Source organism: Triturus cristatus, chromosome 6 (genome assembly GCF_964204655.1).
Source record: "Triturus cristatus chromosome 6, aTriCri1.1, whole genome shotgun sequence".
Classification (NCBI taxonomy): domain Eukaryota; kingdom Metazoa; phylum Chordata; class Amphibia; order Caudata; family Salamandridae; genus Triturus; species Triturus cristatus.
The window spans coordinates 1918720192-1918737399 of NC_140589.1; the positions used below are offsets into that span (position 1 = coordinate 1918720192).

A 17208-nucleotide genomic window follows, 5' to 3' on the forward strand; every position below is an offset into this window, starting at 1 on the left:
ACCGAGATCTGAACTGTTGTTTTCAGTTTTGCTTCAATTACTTGTATTTTGATAGTCAGAGCCTCCACTAATCTTGTCGCGGTCTTGATAATCAATACTAGGTAATCTCTGGTACATTTCCAGGAGATTAGTGACCAATCTTTCCGGAAAGCAATGTCAGTGAGAAAAATGCGAGGGGCGTTCTGTACCCAAAGTCCTTTTGGGGCTGCATTGCCCCTTAGATATTCTTTCATGATGATGCCATGAATAGCTGTTCTGACTTGGTCTTTCTTTAGTTCAGTAAGTTCATCCCATTCATTAGTTTGGGTCAAAGTTTGTGCCAAATCTTTATCTTGTAGCAATGATGATTCTGCAAGTATAGCGTTTACTTCCTCCTCAGTGTAGCTCAATCCAGGGTTCTCTGCCATTGTTGCTCAGATTGTCAGAAGTGGTCTTGTTCCTGTGTGAATCTGTATTGTCCACTGTTTGTGGTTTGCCTTACCTCAGAGAGTGGACTGATTTTACCAGTTATCACTGATAGGTAAGGCAAGAGGAAAAATAAAAATAAATTCCCACAGCTGTGCGCTGCTTAATATGTAAATATCAATGGGGAGGGAATGAGAAGCAGTGATCCATCCGGCTTCCAATGGTAATACAAAAAATCAAGTTTGGGAGAATGGATCACTTGTCCTGTGCTATCAGGGTCTAAGATCTTTGGAGTCTGTGTAAGAAAACCCTCATATGAGTACACAGGTCGGTGGCGGTGTATCTTGATTCTCCGCCTTCGTGTACTGTCACAGCATCATTCATTGGGTTTCTTTTGTTAGGGTGCTGTCCTCCACCTGGAGGTAGACCAACTGATATTACAGTAGCGTCCAGATATCAAAATGGAGAGGGATGTGCAAAGTGCTCATGAGTGGTGAGTTTAAAATTCACTACTTCACTCCAAAGAATGCAGAAAAATTTTAATGAAAATACGAGTGAAGTGAGAAATTAAAATAAGAGTGATGTTATGATAGACAGAGTTAATAGTCTATTACATCAGTGAATAAGAACTGTGAATGAGGTCAACATGTTTCAGCCTTCTCGTGTATTCTTGAGGCTTTCGTCAGGACCAGAAAGTGAAAAGGGGGCCGTTGCGCCGCCTTTTTTTTGTGATTAGGTGATCACAATTATATTAATTCCTTTAATGAGTTATTGACTCTGTAATAGAAACAAGATTTCATTGTAATTATACCCTCTTTACAGCATCAATGATACCGTGACCATTTGTCTTATATAATTGATGGGGCTGTAACAGTAATTGTCTTCCAATCATTGTGCTTCCAATTGAGCACTACAACTAGGAAAATTACGCGGTAAAAACAACTGAGCAGTCAAGGAGAGATTGGCTTGTGGGCTACAAGAAGAGAATAGTCATGAAAGTAGTCGGAGATTCTAGCTATGATAGTTCTGATGTGATCACATAGAATATTTGACTATTAAAATTAACCAACAATTAGACAGTCCGTAAGCGTCTAAATTTTAAAGACGGTAGTGTATGTTTTCCGTAAGTAAAGGAGAGCGTACAATTAACCTTTGGACATAACTAACTACCAATTGAAATGTTCGCCGATTCTTAAGGGTCAATCTTCCCATATTCGTATAAGTATAATAATTATCTTTTTTACCTTGCCCAATGTCTTGTATGAGCTTCCTCGGGACCTCAGAGATCAAGAAACCTGTTCCTGTAAGGTTAAATGTTATTTAGTTAGATGCTCTTACCGCGTTAGTCTTCTGCCTCGTGGTAGTGAGTAACACTGTAAAGAAAATAATAAATCGCAACTGGAGGATTCTAACCTCAAATACCCTCCAGTGGCCCAAACCAAGGTTTGCCAACAAAAGAACACGTAACTTGAAAGATCAGTTGGTACATACCAGACCAGCCACAGTCAAGAAAAAAGAGAACATAACATCACTCTGGAACATGAGTCCCATTACAGGCCATTACCCATGTGGGTCATGTGTTGTATGCAAGCTCACCACAGCTACAAAAAAACTTGACTTGCTACCTAACCTCACATGGACCCTGAGACATCATACGAACTGCAATACTAGTCACGTGATATACATGATCACCTGCCCATGCCAAAAGAGGTACATCGGCATGACATGCCGTAAAGTTAAACTCCGCATAGGAGAACATAAGAGCAATGTGAACTGCAAGAGAGCAACGACGAAAATGAGTAAACACTACATAGAGCATGACCACAATTCAGAAGATCTCAAGTGGGTAGTACTAGAAACCCTGACAGCAACAACAAACAATGCTGAACGCATCCTTTTCGAAAAAGAACAGCGCTGGGTACATCGCCTCAAAACAGACATTGAAGGGTTAAATGATTTTATCCCATGGCATACACTGGCGTGATAATTTGGATGAGAAGATATAATCAGATGCCAATCTGAAAGAAACCATTCACGTTATCACCTAGAAAGAATAGTTTCCCCAAAAGAATAAGTATGGAAAACTCAATAATAGCGATCACATTAACATAACTCCTTTGAACGCTAATTCTTGAATCATTTAATTAATTCTCTTTAACATGACCTTTGCCAACTTATATCGTGCACCTGAGTCTTCTTTCCTAAACATCGAAGACCTTTGCCAACCGCTCTGCCAACCAGATGCAGGAATAAGAGTCTCTCCTCAGTTTCTAAACCCAAACAGGTAAAAACCACAGATACGCGGCCCCGCGTTAACCGGGACACGGCGATCAGAGTCAGCACAAGCAGTGCGTGATGAAGAACCGGTAAGCCCTTGTTACTCACTACCACGAGGCAGAAGACTAACGCGGTAAGAGCATCTAACTAAATAACATTTAACCTTACAGGAACAGGTTTCTTGATCTCTGAGGTCCCGAGGAAGCTCATACAAGACATTGGGCAAGGTAAAAAAGATAATTATTATACTTATACGAATATGGGAAGATTGACCCTTAAGAATCGGCGAACATTTCAATTGGTAGTTAGTTATGTCCAAAGGTTAATTGTACGCTCTCCTTTACTTACGGAAAACATACACTACCGTCTTTAAAATTTAGACGCTTACGGACTGTCTAATTGTTGGTTAATTTTAATAGTCAAATATTCTATGTGATCACATCAGAACTATCATAGCTAGAATCTCCGACTACTTTCATGACTATTCTCTTCTTGTAGCCCACAAGCCAATCTCTCCTTGACTGCTCAGTTGTTTTTAGCGCGTAATTTTCCTAGTTGTAGTGCTCAATTGGAAGCACAATGATTGGAAGACAATTACTGTTACAGCCCCATCAATTATATAAGACAAATGGTCACGGTATCATTGATGCTGTAAAGAGGGTATAATTACAATGAAATCTTGTTTCTATTACAGAGTCAATAACTCATTAAAGGAATTAATATAATTGTGATCACCTAATCACAAAAAAAAGGCGGCGCAACGGCCCCCTTTTCACTTTCTGGTCCTGACGAAAGCCTCAAGAATACACGAGAAGGCTGAAACATGTTGACCTCATTCACAGTTCTTATTCACTGATGTAATAGACTATTAACTCTGTCTATCATAACATCACTCTTATTTTAATTTCTCACTTCACTCGTATTTTCATAAAAATTTTTCTGCATTCTTTGGAGTGAAGTAGTGAATTTTAAACTCACCACTCATGAGCACTTTGCACATCCCTCTCCATTTTGATATCTGGACGCTACTGTAATATCAGTTGGTCTACCTCCAGGTGGAGGACAGCACCCTAACAAAAGAAACCCAATGAATGATGCTGTGACACTACACGAAGGCGGAGAATCAAGATACACCGCCACCGACCTGTGTACTCATATGAGGGTTTTCTTACACAGACTCCAAAGATCTTAGACCCTGATAGCACAGGACAAGTGATCCATTCTCCCAAACTTGATTTTTTGTATTACCATTGGAAGCCGGATGGATCACTGCTTCTCATTCCCTCCCCATTGATATTTACATATACTAAATCCCTTCCAGTTCCAGGAGTCGGGTACTTTTCTATTAGTGGCGAGCCGTGTGTGACACTTGAGGAGGAAGGAATAACCAGCACTCTTGGCAGGCAGCTTGTCTTCTCAAAATGCTTGTATTTTTAATAGGACAATAATCTAGTCATTCAATCCATATCAATAACACATGCCCTCCTAGCTAGAGCATTATTATATTTTTTACATTAGTGAATTTCATTTTGGATATGAATATTATCAAAACGATACCTGCTCTTCTTGTGGAAGCATCGTGATAATGCTTTCTAATGGTTTATAAATTAGGGTCACCCAATGCAGGTTGATAAGGGCCAGACTACACACCCATTCTGATTCCCATTTTCATTATCGCATTTAAATAAGATTCAGGTGGATATTGTGAAAACCTGACATGGCTCCACCCTCAAAATCTTTACTGACCAGGTAGGTTTACATGATGACTCATGTCATTGAGAATGCGATTCACCAGCGCTGGGTATTTCTTTTACAGTGTCCTTCCTTTGAAGCAATCCCCACTGCCCCCTTTCCCCAGAGCACTTTCTTTGTCTCCTTCACCTAAAGCACTCTGCTTGCCTTGCCTTTGCCTCCCCTCAGAAACTGTAATTCCTGATTGGAAAGGGGTAGCCTTTTCATGTTTCATATCTCTGCAATGGTAATGATAAATCCTCTTTACTGATAAAGTTGGATTTAACATTACTATTTTAGTAAAACTATTTTTAGAAAGTGGACTTTTCTCTGCTTGTACTACTCTTTGTGCCTTACAGCCTGTCTCTAGTACACGTCTGGGCTACGTGACTGACCCATGTGTGCATCCCTTCTAGAGAGCCACAGACACTGCAGGGTGTTGGGTGTGATTTAGAACTTAAATGCATCCCGATGGGTCTTTCTGGGCAGATGGGAGGAAGGGGCCCACTCTTACCCTTCACAGGGTAGTAGACTGACCCCATACAAAGGAATGATAATTCCCTTTGGTAGTCTGGAGTGAGTGCTGGGATTGAGAGAGATACTTGTGCACTTCAAAACCACTCTTTGAAGTTTTCCTCACATCAAAGGCACATTTGGACGAAAATGCTGAGTCTCTGGCCCCATCAAACCCGACAATTATGGATCTACACAGAACCGCTGTCAGAAGAACTGTGGTGCTGCATAAAAGAGTCAACTGGAGTCTTGGTTACTCCTTGAGTCCACACTCTGCGATAGGAGGGCATCAAGGAAGGATCGTATGCCCTTGCTCTGCCAATTGTATCTTTACATTGAAAGTGTAATCTGGAATTTCTTCATTGCACTTGTCTATGTGGTCAATTAAATGCCAATAGACTTTCGTGATGGACCCTCAGTTTAAGCTTATCCAGTGTTTTTTTTCTGTTTTTTTTCCAACAGGTGAAATAAATGCAGTAATGAACAAAAAAGGTGAAGGCATTAAACATCACTTGTGTAGGAAGTGATGTAAAACAGTACACCTCGAAATTTCTTCCCTTGAAGGCTAATGCCTCGCCAAAGTCTGTTTCTACAGCAGAAAACCCAAACTGCCCAATGTGGTCTGTACTTGGCTCTTAGGGATCACCTGATCTACATTGACGAAATAACACACTGACATACTGAAGCAAGTCTGATAAGGTTCTCACTACGAAAGAAGAGCTAACCTGGATCAGAAAGAACAAACAGAAGAGAAACCGTATGAATATCTAGAAAGTGACAACACATTTATTAGGGAGAGAAAGAGCAAGTGCGACATCAGAAAATCATACTGGAGAAGAACCATATTGATGGACTGACTGTGGAAAAGTTTTCTTTGCAATGAAAGACCTAATGCAGGATCAGAGTGTCCACGTAGAGGAAAAACCATATAAATGTACAGAGTGTGACAAAGCATTTATAATAAATAGAAAGCTAAAGCTTCGTCAGAAAATCCACACTGGGGAAAAACCATATAAATGCACAGAATGTAATAAAGTGTTCCATAGGAAGCAGAATCTAAGGCAGCATCAACAAATCCACACTGGGGAGAAACCGGATGAATGTACAGAATGTGACAAAGCATTTATAACACTTGGAGAGCTAAAGCAACACCAGAATACCCACCCTGGGGAGAAACCATATAAATGTACAGAATGTAATAAAGCGTTCACAAGGAAGATGAACCTAAAGCAGCATCAGCTAATCCATACCGGGGAGAAACCGTATGAATGTACAGAATGTAATAAAGTGTTCAGATGGAAGATGAACCTAAAGCACCATCAAAGGATCCACACTGGGGAGAAACCGTATGAATGTACAGAATGTGGCAAAGCATTTATAACAAATGGAGAGCTAATGCGACATCAGAAAATCCACACCGGGGAGAAATCGTATCCATGTACAGAATGTGGCAAAGCATTTATAACAAAGAGAGACCTAATGCGACATCAGACAATCCACACAGGGGAGAAACCGTATCAATGTACATATTGTGACAAAGCATTTATAACAAATGGAGAGCTAATGCGACATCAGAAAATCCACACCGGGGAGAAATCGTATCCATGTACAGAATGTGGCAAAGCATTTATAACAAAGAGAGACCTAATGCGACATCAGAAAATCCACACAGGGGAGAAACCGTATCAATGCACAGATTGTGACAAAGCATTTATAACAAATACAGAGCTAAAGCGACATCAGAAAATCCACACAGGGGAGAAACCGTATCAATGTACAGATTGTGACAAAGCATTTATAACAAATACAGAGCTAAAGCGACATCAGAAAATCCACACTGGGGAGAAACCATATCAATGTACAGAATGTGAAAAAGCACTTATAACAAATGAAGCACTAAAGCGACATCAGAAAATCCACACTGGGGAGAGACCATATCAATGTACAGATTGTGACAAAGCATTTATAACAAATGGAGAGCTAAAGCAACATCAGAAAATCCACACTGGAGAGAAATCGTATCCATGTACAGAATGTGGCAAAGCCTTTATAACAAATGGAGACCTAATGCGACATCAGAAAATCCACACTGGGGAGAAATCGTATCCATGTACAGAGTGTTGCAAAGCATTTATAACAAAAGGAGAGCTAATGCGACATCAGAGAATCCACACAGGGGAGAAACCGTATCAATGTACAGATTGTGACAGAGCATTTATAACAAATACAGAGCTAAAGCAACATCAGAGAATCCACACTGGGGTGAAATCATATCAATGTACAGATTGTGACAAAGCATTTATAACAAATACAGAGCTAAAGCAACATCAGAGAATCCACACTGGGGTGAAATCCTATCAATGTATAGAATGTGGCAAATCATTTATAACAAAGGGAAAGCTAACGCGACATCAGAAAATCCACACTGGGGAGAAACCGTATCAATGTACAGATTGTGACAAAGCATTTATAACCAATGCAGAGCTAAAGCGACATCAGTAAATCCACACTGGGGAGAAATCATATCAATGTACAGAATGTGACAAAGCATTTATAACAAAGGGAGAGCTACAGCGACATCAGAAAATCCACACTGGGGAGAAACCATATAAATGTACCGAATGTGATAAGGCATTTATAACATTTGGAGAGGTAAAGCAACACCAGAAAACCTACACTAGGGAGAAATCTTATCAATGTGCAGAATGTGGCAAAACGTTTATAAAATATAGACCGCTAAAGCAACATCAGAGAGTTCACACTGGGGAGAAGCCATATGAATGCACTGAATGTGACAAAGCATTTATAAACAATGGAGAACTGAAGCAACATTAGAAAATCCCCACCGGAGAGAGACCATTCAACTGCACTGAATGTGAGAAGGCATTTATCAGAAAGTCGCATCTTATGCAACACCAGATAGTCCACGTAGGAGCGAAACCCTATGAATGTACATAATGCAACAAGACATGTATCACTAGGCGAAGATAAATACTACATCAGAAATTCCACACTTGTGGGAAACGATATGGCTGTACTGAATGTGACTTAGCAGTTATTACAAAGCAAAGTTTAAAAATACATCAGAATGTTCACACATGAAAGAAACCATATAATTGTACAAAATGTGACATAGCATTTATTCCAAATGGAGGGTGACCATTCAACTGCACCACATGTGACAAGATATTTATTATAAAGGGAGAGTTAAAGCAATATCAGCGTCCACACTGGAGAGAAACCACATGAATGTGACAAGGGATTTATTACAAAGCAAAATGTAATACAAGTTGAGGAAGTTAACACAGGGGAGAAAATATATGTATGCACTGAATACCACAAAACATTCATAATAAATGGAAAACTGAAGTGACATCCGAAAATCTACATGGCAAGAAATCCAATGTATGTACAGAGTTTAATAAAGTCTTCCACAGGAAGAATAAGATAATGCTGCATAAATAATTCCACACTAGGGAGAAACCCTATTAATGAATAGAATGTGACAAGGGATCGATTACTAAACACAATGTAAATATCAGAATGTTCACACAGGAGAGAAACTCAATAAATGTATTGAATGTGACCATGCATTCATAAATGGAGAGCTAACTCGGCATCAAAAGTCAACCATGAAGAACACACTAAATTTAGCAAGGCTTTTATTGGCAAGGGAGAGTTAAAACTGCATCAAAGTCCCCACTGAGAAAAATCTATATGAATCTACAGAATCAATCAATGGGTATTGAGCGCGGCAAATTATCAGTGAGGTTCTCAAGGTGTTGAGTGAGGAGTTGTTGTCCAGAGGGGCCGATCAGTTGGACAGCCAGGTCTTGAGCCCTTTCCAGATTCAGTGATGAGGCAGATCTCAGGTGCAGGGGGAGTTCATTCCAGGTCTTTGCAGCCAGGTGAGAGTAAGAGCGACCTCCGCGCCTGGTGCTTTAGACTCTAGGAGTGTAAGCAAGGAAGAGGGAGGCGGAATGCAGGTGTCTGGTGGGGAGACATCTAAAGACCTTGTGGCGCGTGTGCATTGTGAGGAAGCAGATGGCGGAGATCATGTTGATTTGCTTCTTCATAGAGAGCTTGTTGTCCAGGACAATGCTGGAGTCACGGGCATGGTCGGTAGGGGAGGGGAAGGAGCCAGGTTCTGTTGACCACCATGCGTTGCATCAAGAGATGCGTGGTTACTGAAGATGAGGACTTCTGTCTTTTGTCTTTTCCGTGTTCAGTTTTGGGCAGTTGTGCTTCATCCAGTCGGTGTTGTTGGCCATGTACCTATGTAAGTTGTCTCTGGAGGTAGTGAGGTGGGTCTAGATTAGTGAGTTGGGTAGAAGATTACCTTCAGCCCGTGCGATCTGACCATGTTGGCTAGGGGTGTCATGTAATTGTAGAAGAAGGGAGAGCTAATGGAGGATCCTTGTGGGGTGCAACAGATGTTGTCCTTGGGTTCAGGAGTAGGGCGGGAGTCTGATTGTCTGAGTTTATCTGGTGAGGTAAGAGGCGATCCATTTAAGGGCATTTCCTTGGATTCTGATGTGGTGGAGCTTGTTGATCAGGATCGGGTGGGAGACCATGTTGAAGGCAGCTGAGAGGTCAAGGAAGATGAGGACTGAAATCTCACTGAGGTCCAGGAGGGATCCGATGTCACCCATGTCTGTTATCTGGGCGGTCTCTGTGCTTTGATTGACTCAGAAGCCGAACTGGGAGGAGTTCAGGAGGTTATTGTGCTCCAGGTGTCAGTTGCCTCTTGATTGACCTCTCGAAGACTTTGGCCGGGAACGAGAGCAGGGGTATCTGTCGCGAGCTCTTCAGCTGCTCTAGGTCTGCTGAAGGTTTTTTCAGGAGGGTTTCACTTCTGCGTGTTACCACTCTTCCAGGAAGGAGGCCATAGCGATGCATCTGTTCAGTGGTTTTGTGAGCTCTTAGCTGATCGCCTTGCTCCTGAGGTTAAAGATAAGGTGGGGGCATGGATCAGTGTGTACCCCAGAGTGCATCGACTTCATTATAGGGGTGGTGTCTTGTGCGATGAGTAGGTCCCAGGAAGTGGCCGGAGGTTGGAGTTGGTGTCAGTGGGTGTGAGGAGGTCGAGGCTGTCACTGGTGAAGAGCTGAGATTCAAAGTCCCTGTAGATGACGGCAATCTTCTAATGGAAGCAGTCAGCAAGTATGTCGCACAGATCCCAGAAGGGAGTTATGATCTTCTCGTGGACGCAGGGTTGCTAAATTCCCTTACGATGGCGAAGAGCTCATTGCTGTGGTTTATGCTGATCTCTGTCGTGGCGAGTTCCTGGAAAATGTGACAGTGTTCTTAAAGAAGTAACTGTATGAATGTACAGAAAGTGACTGAAGAGCCACATTGGGAAGTATACAAAAATAAATCTTCTGGTCTTGTGGGCCATTCGGAATTCCGGAAGTGAGGTGATGGTCCGAAGGAGTGTGGGAAGGATGTTCCAGGTCTGTGCTGCAATGTGGGAGGAGGGTGCTCCGTTTCTGCTTGGGTAGATGCGGGGTGTTTGGGTAAGTGAAAGGGAGGCAGAGCGTAGTTTTCTCGGCGGTTGGTTAATAGTGATTAATGTATATGGGTCTTTGGTTGTGTAGAGCCTTTTGTACGAGGGTCAGCAGCTTGAATTGTTATCTCTTCTGTACAGGGAGCCAGTCGAGATGCCTGAGGAGGGGGTGGGATGGGATGTGGGTTTGTTGGGGAAGGCAGAGGATGAGACTGGCTGTGGCATTCGGTATGGTTTGAAGTTTCTGTTGGAGGTGTGCGGCAATTCCTACGTAGCGGGTGTTGCCATAGTCCAGGTAGCTGGTGATGAGGGCCTGTGTCACGGTGCGTCTCATGTGGAGAGGTAGCCACTTTAACATTTTCTGTACATGTGCAGGGTGTGGAAGCAGGCAGAGGAGACGGCATTGATCTTTGATTTCATGGTGAGCTTGTTATTAGTGATGATTCCAAGGTTTCTGCCGTGGTCGGAAGGAGTGGGTGTGGGTCCTAGGTCTGATGGCCACCAGGAGTCATTTCATGTGTTGCTGCTGTTGCCAAAGATCAGTACTTCTGTCTTGTCTGTGTTCAACTGCAGGCAATTTTTCTTCATCCAGTAGGCGATTTTTGCGATACATCTGTGGAAGTTGGTTCTGGTGGTGGTAGGGACATCAGTGCGTAGGAAATTATGTTGAGACTATGGGATCTGACTATGTTGGCCACCGGGGTCATATATGCGTTGCAGAGTGTTGGGCTCAAGGATGAGCCCTAGGGGACACCGCAGGTGACCTCCTCGGGTCCAGAGGTGAAAGGCGAAAGGTGCATCTTCTGGATTTTTCCGGTGAGGAAGGAGGTGATCCATCTGAGCGCGTCTCCTTGGATGCCGATGTGGTGGAATCTTTCGATCAGTGTTTGTGGTGGGATATAATGTCAAGGGCTGATGAGCAGTCAAGAAGGATAAAAGCTGCTGTTTCCCCTTGGTTGAGGAGGGTTTGGATGTCGTCTGAGGCTGTGATCCGCAAGGTTTCGTAGCTGTGGAAGCCGGATTGGGAGGCGTCGAGTAGCTGGTTCTGCTCCGGGTGAGTCATGAGTTGATTGTTGATGAGCTTTTCCTGTACCTTCTCTGGGGATAGGAGCAGGGAGACTGGCCAGATGTTTTTGAGTTTGCTGGGGTATGTGGAGAGTTTTCTGAGGCTTGTTCTTGTGCTTTAAAAATTGTAAAAGAGGGAGGCACTCAACCAGTGTGAGAGTTAGAAAAGGTCCCCCCGCCCACAATTCACCAGCTACTAATCCTTGAATAACCACCCACAGTGTCAAGACATGTTATATATCTCACCGGTATGCAAGAAGGACAGTATTCTAACACTACTGTTATATCGAACACTACAGAGCATCACTTGAGTCTGGGCATCAATGTGATTGATGCCAGTTTAACCACCCTGAGGCTAGACTGTAAAGCTCTGCTAAGGTTACTCCTACAATGTGGGTAGGGGTTAGTTGGGAAGGCCGTTTGGGCTACTATTACTAGAACACAGGAGACACAGGGTTTTGATGGTAGAAATACTTATGATCAAATAGTTCTGATTTGACAGAAAAGCTTAGAAGAGGGGGGTCGAAATTGCAGACACAACACACATGACTCAGGCAAGCTCTGGATGTTAGGCTAGGCTGCTCGCCTGTAATGTCAGAGGGGTGAATAACCATCACAAGGTCCGACTGGTGACTGCATACCTCATTAGGCCTAAGGTGTGTGTTTTTCATTAGTTCCGGAGATGCATGCCGGTTATGTGGGAGTTAATTATTTCTCCAAAATCTGGAGCTCATTCCTCCATTTCTTTTCCTCAGTCGCTACGGAAGTGGGTATATTGGTTAACCAAGGCTTATGGTTCAGGCCTGTGGACATCTTCAGTGATGAAGAGGACCGGTGTGTGGTTGTACAGGGGTTGTTGGGTTTGGTACACATTACATTGATCACTACATATGGGCTGAACTTCTACTACCCTGCTTTTTTTTGTTGTTTTCGTTTTTTTTCACTAAAGTTCGCAATGGGCTTGTGGACGCTTCACCCCCTCGCTTTGTAATATATGGAAAATACTTCAAAGCTGCAAGCTGATTTGGCTACCACCGGCAACAGGTGCAGCTGACACACCCAAGCGCAGGAAGATCTATGGGATATTATGCACCAGTGCAAACTGCTAGACTTGTACCGTGTTGAATGCCCTTATTCCAGAGTGTGTACATTCCATTCCATAGAGGATGCAATATCTTCCTGAATCGATTACTGGTTAGGATCTAGATATGAGATGGGCTGGGTTGAAATTATAACACGTTTACCTAGGACTCTGTCCGATCATTCTCCGGTTCTGATGGCTTTGACCATCACCAGTTATCTGGGGAGACATAGAAAGTAGCAGCTGTGACCATATGAGCTGTCAGACCCAGTCTTTAAACAGAAGCCCACAAAGTGATTTTATCCTACTACATGTTGAACCCGGGCTCTGTTACCTCTGGCTACGTTGTGGGAAGCGTTTAAAGAATGATTAGGGGTGAATACATATCTAAAAGTCACTGGATATTAAAATTGCTGAGAGATACAATGTCACACCCAGAGCAAAATATATCATTGCTAGAGTGAGAATATGGCAGCTCGTGAACCCACTGTGTTGCCTTTAATCCCCTGTGGCATTAACAGTTGCAAATGAAGTCTGGTCATTGAGTCAGCTTTCCACTTTCCTGGGGAGACGTGTTAACAACTCCCAGGAAAGCATACAAAAGAGGCCTTCACTGGAAGGAGGTGTTCTCCCCCCTGTAGGAAGTCGCATGGATGTTGGCCCAAAAGGTGAACTTAAAATTGAAACCACCTTGGATGGGCAAATGGAAACCACTTGGGAGAGGGGCTGCTGTATTGTCTGGATAGACAGGCTTGCACCAGGGACAGGAATGGCAGAACCAGTTGCCAAACCAGTTTTTCAGGGGAATGTAGCTCCCATGGTAGCCACACCTCTGAGTTGGGCTAAGGAGTTCTGGACACCAAGAAAAGGGTTCTACCTTATTGGGAGTGGATAGAATGGTGCACCCTAAGGCAGCCTGCTGTGTCCTGCTAGTGGAAAAGTTGTTTACTGGGCCCAGCCGAGGCAGGAGACGCAAAGGAGCAGCTGGCATACCTCCTGTTCGCAGCGTAGTGACACAACAGTAAAAGAAGTCTGCTAAGGGCGAGTGATCGCCCTGATCGCAGCTCCTCATCGCTGTGCAGGACCAAGGACCAGGACCTAGTGTCAGAAGTTGCATCTGGGTCTGCTGGACCTGGGAAGGTTGCCGGAGAAGCTACAACCCAGGGAAGGATTTGGCTGTGACAGTGACACAGGACAGCTGGCAGTTCATGGCACTGGACTTCTGCCAGGCCCGAGAAGACCTCAAGGGACATTGACTTGTGTAGCTAGGATCACCTCACCAAACCTGCAGACCAGGGAGCAACTGCAAGAAGACCTCCTTCGACCACATCGTATCCACACCACCCTTGAGCATTTTTAGCATGCTGTATCCTTCGCATCAGAACCACCGCCATAGGAATTCGTTGCAACGAGGATGAAGTGCCTGGGACTGTCGGAAGACTGTTTCTCCTGTGGAGGGAACTGTTTCTGAGGGCCTTGCGGGTCCCCCTACTGGCTCCCTGCTGAAGTTGGTTGCCCAAAGTAACTCTAACTGACCGCATTACAACTAGTTCAACTATTTGGTGAAAATAATTCTAAGTGCCAACTTTGTTAAATTTGCCATTGCTTATTTGCGGTTAAGTGACATTTTCTGATTTACTATACCTTGTAAATTCCAGATCCCTCCAGTGGATCATTTTCATTGTGGTTTCTAGAAATATATAATAAAATATAAAAAAAGTTATTTCTTCATCAATTTTTTTGGTGGTTTCTAAAATGCTTCACACTTGTACCTTTGTTTAAGTCTTGCTGTTAAGAGCCAGAGCCACCCAGGGCTGAGCTAACGTTTAACAAACTAAACCTACTGGTCCTAAAAGGGTTGGTAGGTGTATTACATGGTGAGGTCACAGACACACAACCATACCATAGAACATACCCCATTTCCTCACAACCACACACCAATATTCTTTTACAACCTTCACTCACAGCATTCCAGGCACTTGCTCAGACATACAGGGAAAGGGAGCACAGGATACAAGACATTTCACACTCTGGTTCACACATACATAGTATGGGCACATAGGATGCGGCATGCATTCCAAACACTGGCTCAGACATACAGTGAATGCGAGCACACGATACCTCACAATTTCTATATACCAGCTGAGACGTACAGGGAATGTTAGCACAGGATACAACACACATTCATGACCCAAGATAAGACATACAGAGAATGGGAGCATACAGGATACAACACATATTCCAGACACCAGCTCAGCCATACAGGGAAAGGGAGCACAGGATACAACAGACCTCTCTTCATTACTAACAAAACAAACAAGCATTGGCATAGCCAATAGGTCTCGCCTTTGGGACCTTATAAGTGTTTAGCCATGCAACAGTTGCATAACTAAACACTTATAAGGTCCCAAAAGCGAGACCTATTGGCTATGCCAATGCTTGTTGTAACTGCTGCAATCTATTGAAGCCTCACGGAGCACATCTAAGCGGCCGCGAAAGTGATCGCGATCAAACATCAAAGCGAAAGTAATCGCGGTAAAGCGCGAAGCGCGCGCCCGCGCACATGCACTGTAGCTCTAGGCTGGCCTGGTAGCACTTTTTGGAGCCCTCACAAAATGTCTCGCCAGACCAGCGCATGCGCTGGGTCAGGAGAGACCTAAAAAACTGCTAATCCATTGCATAAAAGCAACTGGAATGAACATTTGCAACCACTCCATCTCCAACATGTCTCATTTACACATTCACCCAACACCAATCTCTAAAACTCTGCAGTACCCATGAAGACACTCAATGACAATGTAGAAGCTGGAATAAAAATAGACCAAGACTTTATCAAGAAATGTTATATACGTGTACACGGGGACCATAGGCTAAGCAACCCAGTTTGCAGAAGTCCAGTGCTGTCTGTTATTGTTGTAAACCACAAATGGCAATTTAATATACATCCAATGAACATAGAGTCACAAGGAAAATGTTGACTTATCATGTACAATTGCATCGTATGCTGTTGATCAGGAGAATAGTTCAGCATGATTATCAAGAACATAACCAATCAGAGAAAGGCAATGGCTTTAGCCACCAGCATGCTACAAGATGGTGGCCTTCGGGATTTCCACATACCCAATGATTCAGACCTGTACTTTCCAAAGTATTTTAAAAATAGCATATTGTGCCATATTCGTTTATCCAATCTGGGAGGAATGTTAAACACTGTCTATATATGCTGCGACACTGATAGCTGTTGCTAGGCTGTCAAAATGCTGTGTCATAAGTTTAATTTTCTGAACTAGCCTTGAACAAAAGCTGTTTGTAACGAAAGGGTACATGGGTTCACTGAGGGTCACTTGCCTTTTGCACACGTTCTGCATGCCCTGCCATCATTGAGTATCCTGTTGCTACTTACCGGACCTTGCCAGTTCTTCCGTCCCACGGACCCCGCAGTGCAGTTCCTTCCACCTCGCTTTCGTTCCCGTCTCCCGCTGCCGCTCTACCACCTATTGCGGTCGCGGAGTGGAGACGGGGACCACAATCCCCAGCTGCCCCAGCGGCAGGGGAACTGCCGACGCTGTTTCCGCGCCAGGAGGCGCATAAAGGCCTGCACCAACCCCCGCGTCGCGGGACCGCGCGCGGGCTAAGCCCGGGCAAAGGGCGGGCCGTCTGTGGCCGTCCGGGGCAGGAGGAGGCAGGGCTGGGCCTACTCTCTGACATCTGCACACTGCTACGGAAAGGTACTGTTTGTATATACATCTCCGTGATAGATATTCCCTGTGGTCCATTCATATCCATGATCACACTTACTATGTGATTTGGATATCGATTATCACACGTTCTAGGCCTGTTGTGAGAGCTACTTGACCCATTTGCTATCATGTCAACACCTACCCCCAAAATTAGACCTTCTGTGCTGGGGGGCTCAGTCCGAGGCACACTGGACAATTTCATTACAAGGGCTGCTTCAGTCCTTGAGAAGGAGATTGCTCTGGTAGAGCGGCGCCTATCGGCCGAACATTTACACAGCAAACGTTCTTCGCTTGGATCCATCCAGATGGCCATTTCACCGGTGCCTGTACCACCTGTTCCTTGTTTAAGAAACGATTCTCAGAATTTCACCAGACTTTCCTTGCCCATTCGAAACTCTAATCTTCCGTTAAAACCTCATACCCATTTAACATCACTTGCCCCCAAGTCCCCTTCTGATCCTCCCTCTGATTGTATTACATTGGACCTAATGTCCCCCAGGGCTGTCGCTCCCAGCCCTCAGCAGAAGAAGGGCAGGGGAACTATTAACATAGGCTCTCCTCCGAAAAAAAGAAAGAGGGGTGGGAAGAAATACAATAAAACTACGCAAATGGGTAATAATAAGTGTAATCAAGCAGAAACTACCACAATTCATGTTTCCCCAACTGTTAAACAGACACATGGCTCTGTAACCCACTCGGACTCTCACAATTACGATTCTTTAATGAATGAACTTACAGGTCGATTGGAACTACTTGTTAAATCACTCCTTCTCCCACTTGTCGAAAGAATGAAGGGAATGTCCAAACAACTTGGGTCAATGGAGAAGTTGATTTTAAATAATACTGACCAACTGAAAAAGCTATCATCCAATAGTCTGGTACCTTCAAAC

The 17208-nt window shown here is 43.8% G+C and overlaps 1 protein-coding gene across 2 annotated transcripts in view; it reads left to right on the forward strand.

Moving 5' to 3' along the window:
- Positions 1–14313, forward strand: part of LOC146822462 (uncharacterized) — a 40335-nt gene extending 26022 nt beyond the window's left edge. For both annotated transcript variants that reach the window (XM_085613566.1, XM_085613567.1), the window contains exon 2: positions 5389–14313. In XM_085613566.1, coding sequence (XP_085469692.1) covers positions 5806–7428 — 1623 coding nt within the window. In that variant the 5' untranslated portion in view covers positions 5389–5805 and the 3' untranslated portion in view covers positions 7429–14313. The remainder of the gene's footprint in view (positions 1–5388) is intronic.
- The last annotated feature ends 2895 nt before the right edge of the window (positions 14314–17208 follow it).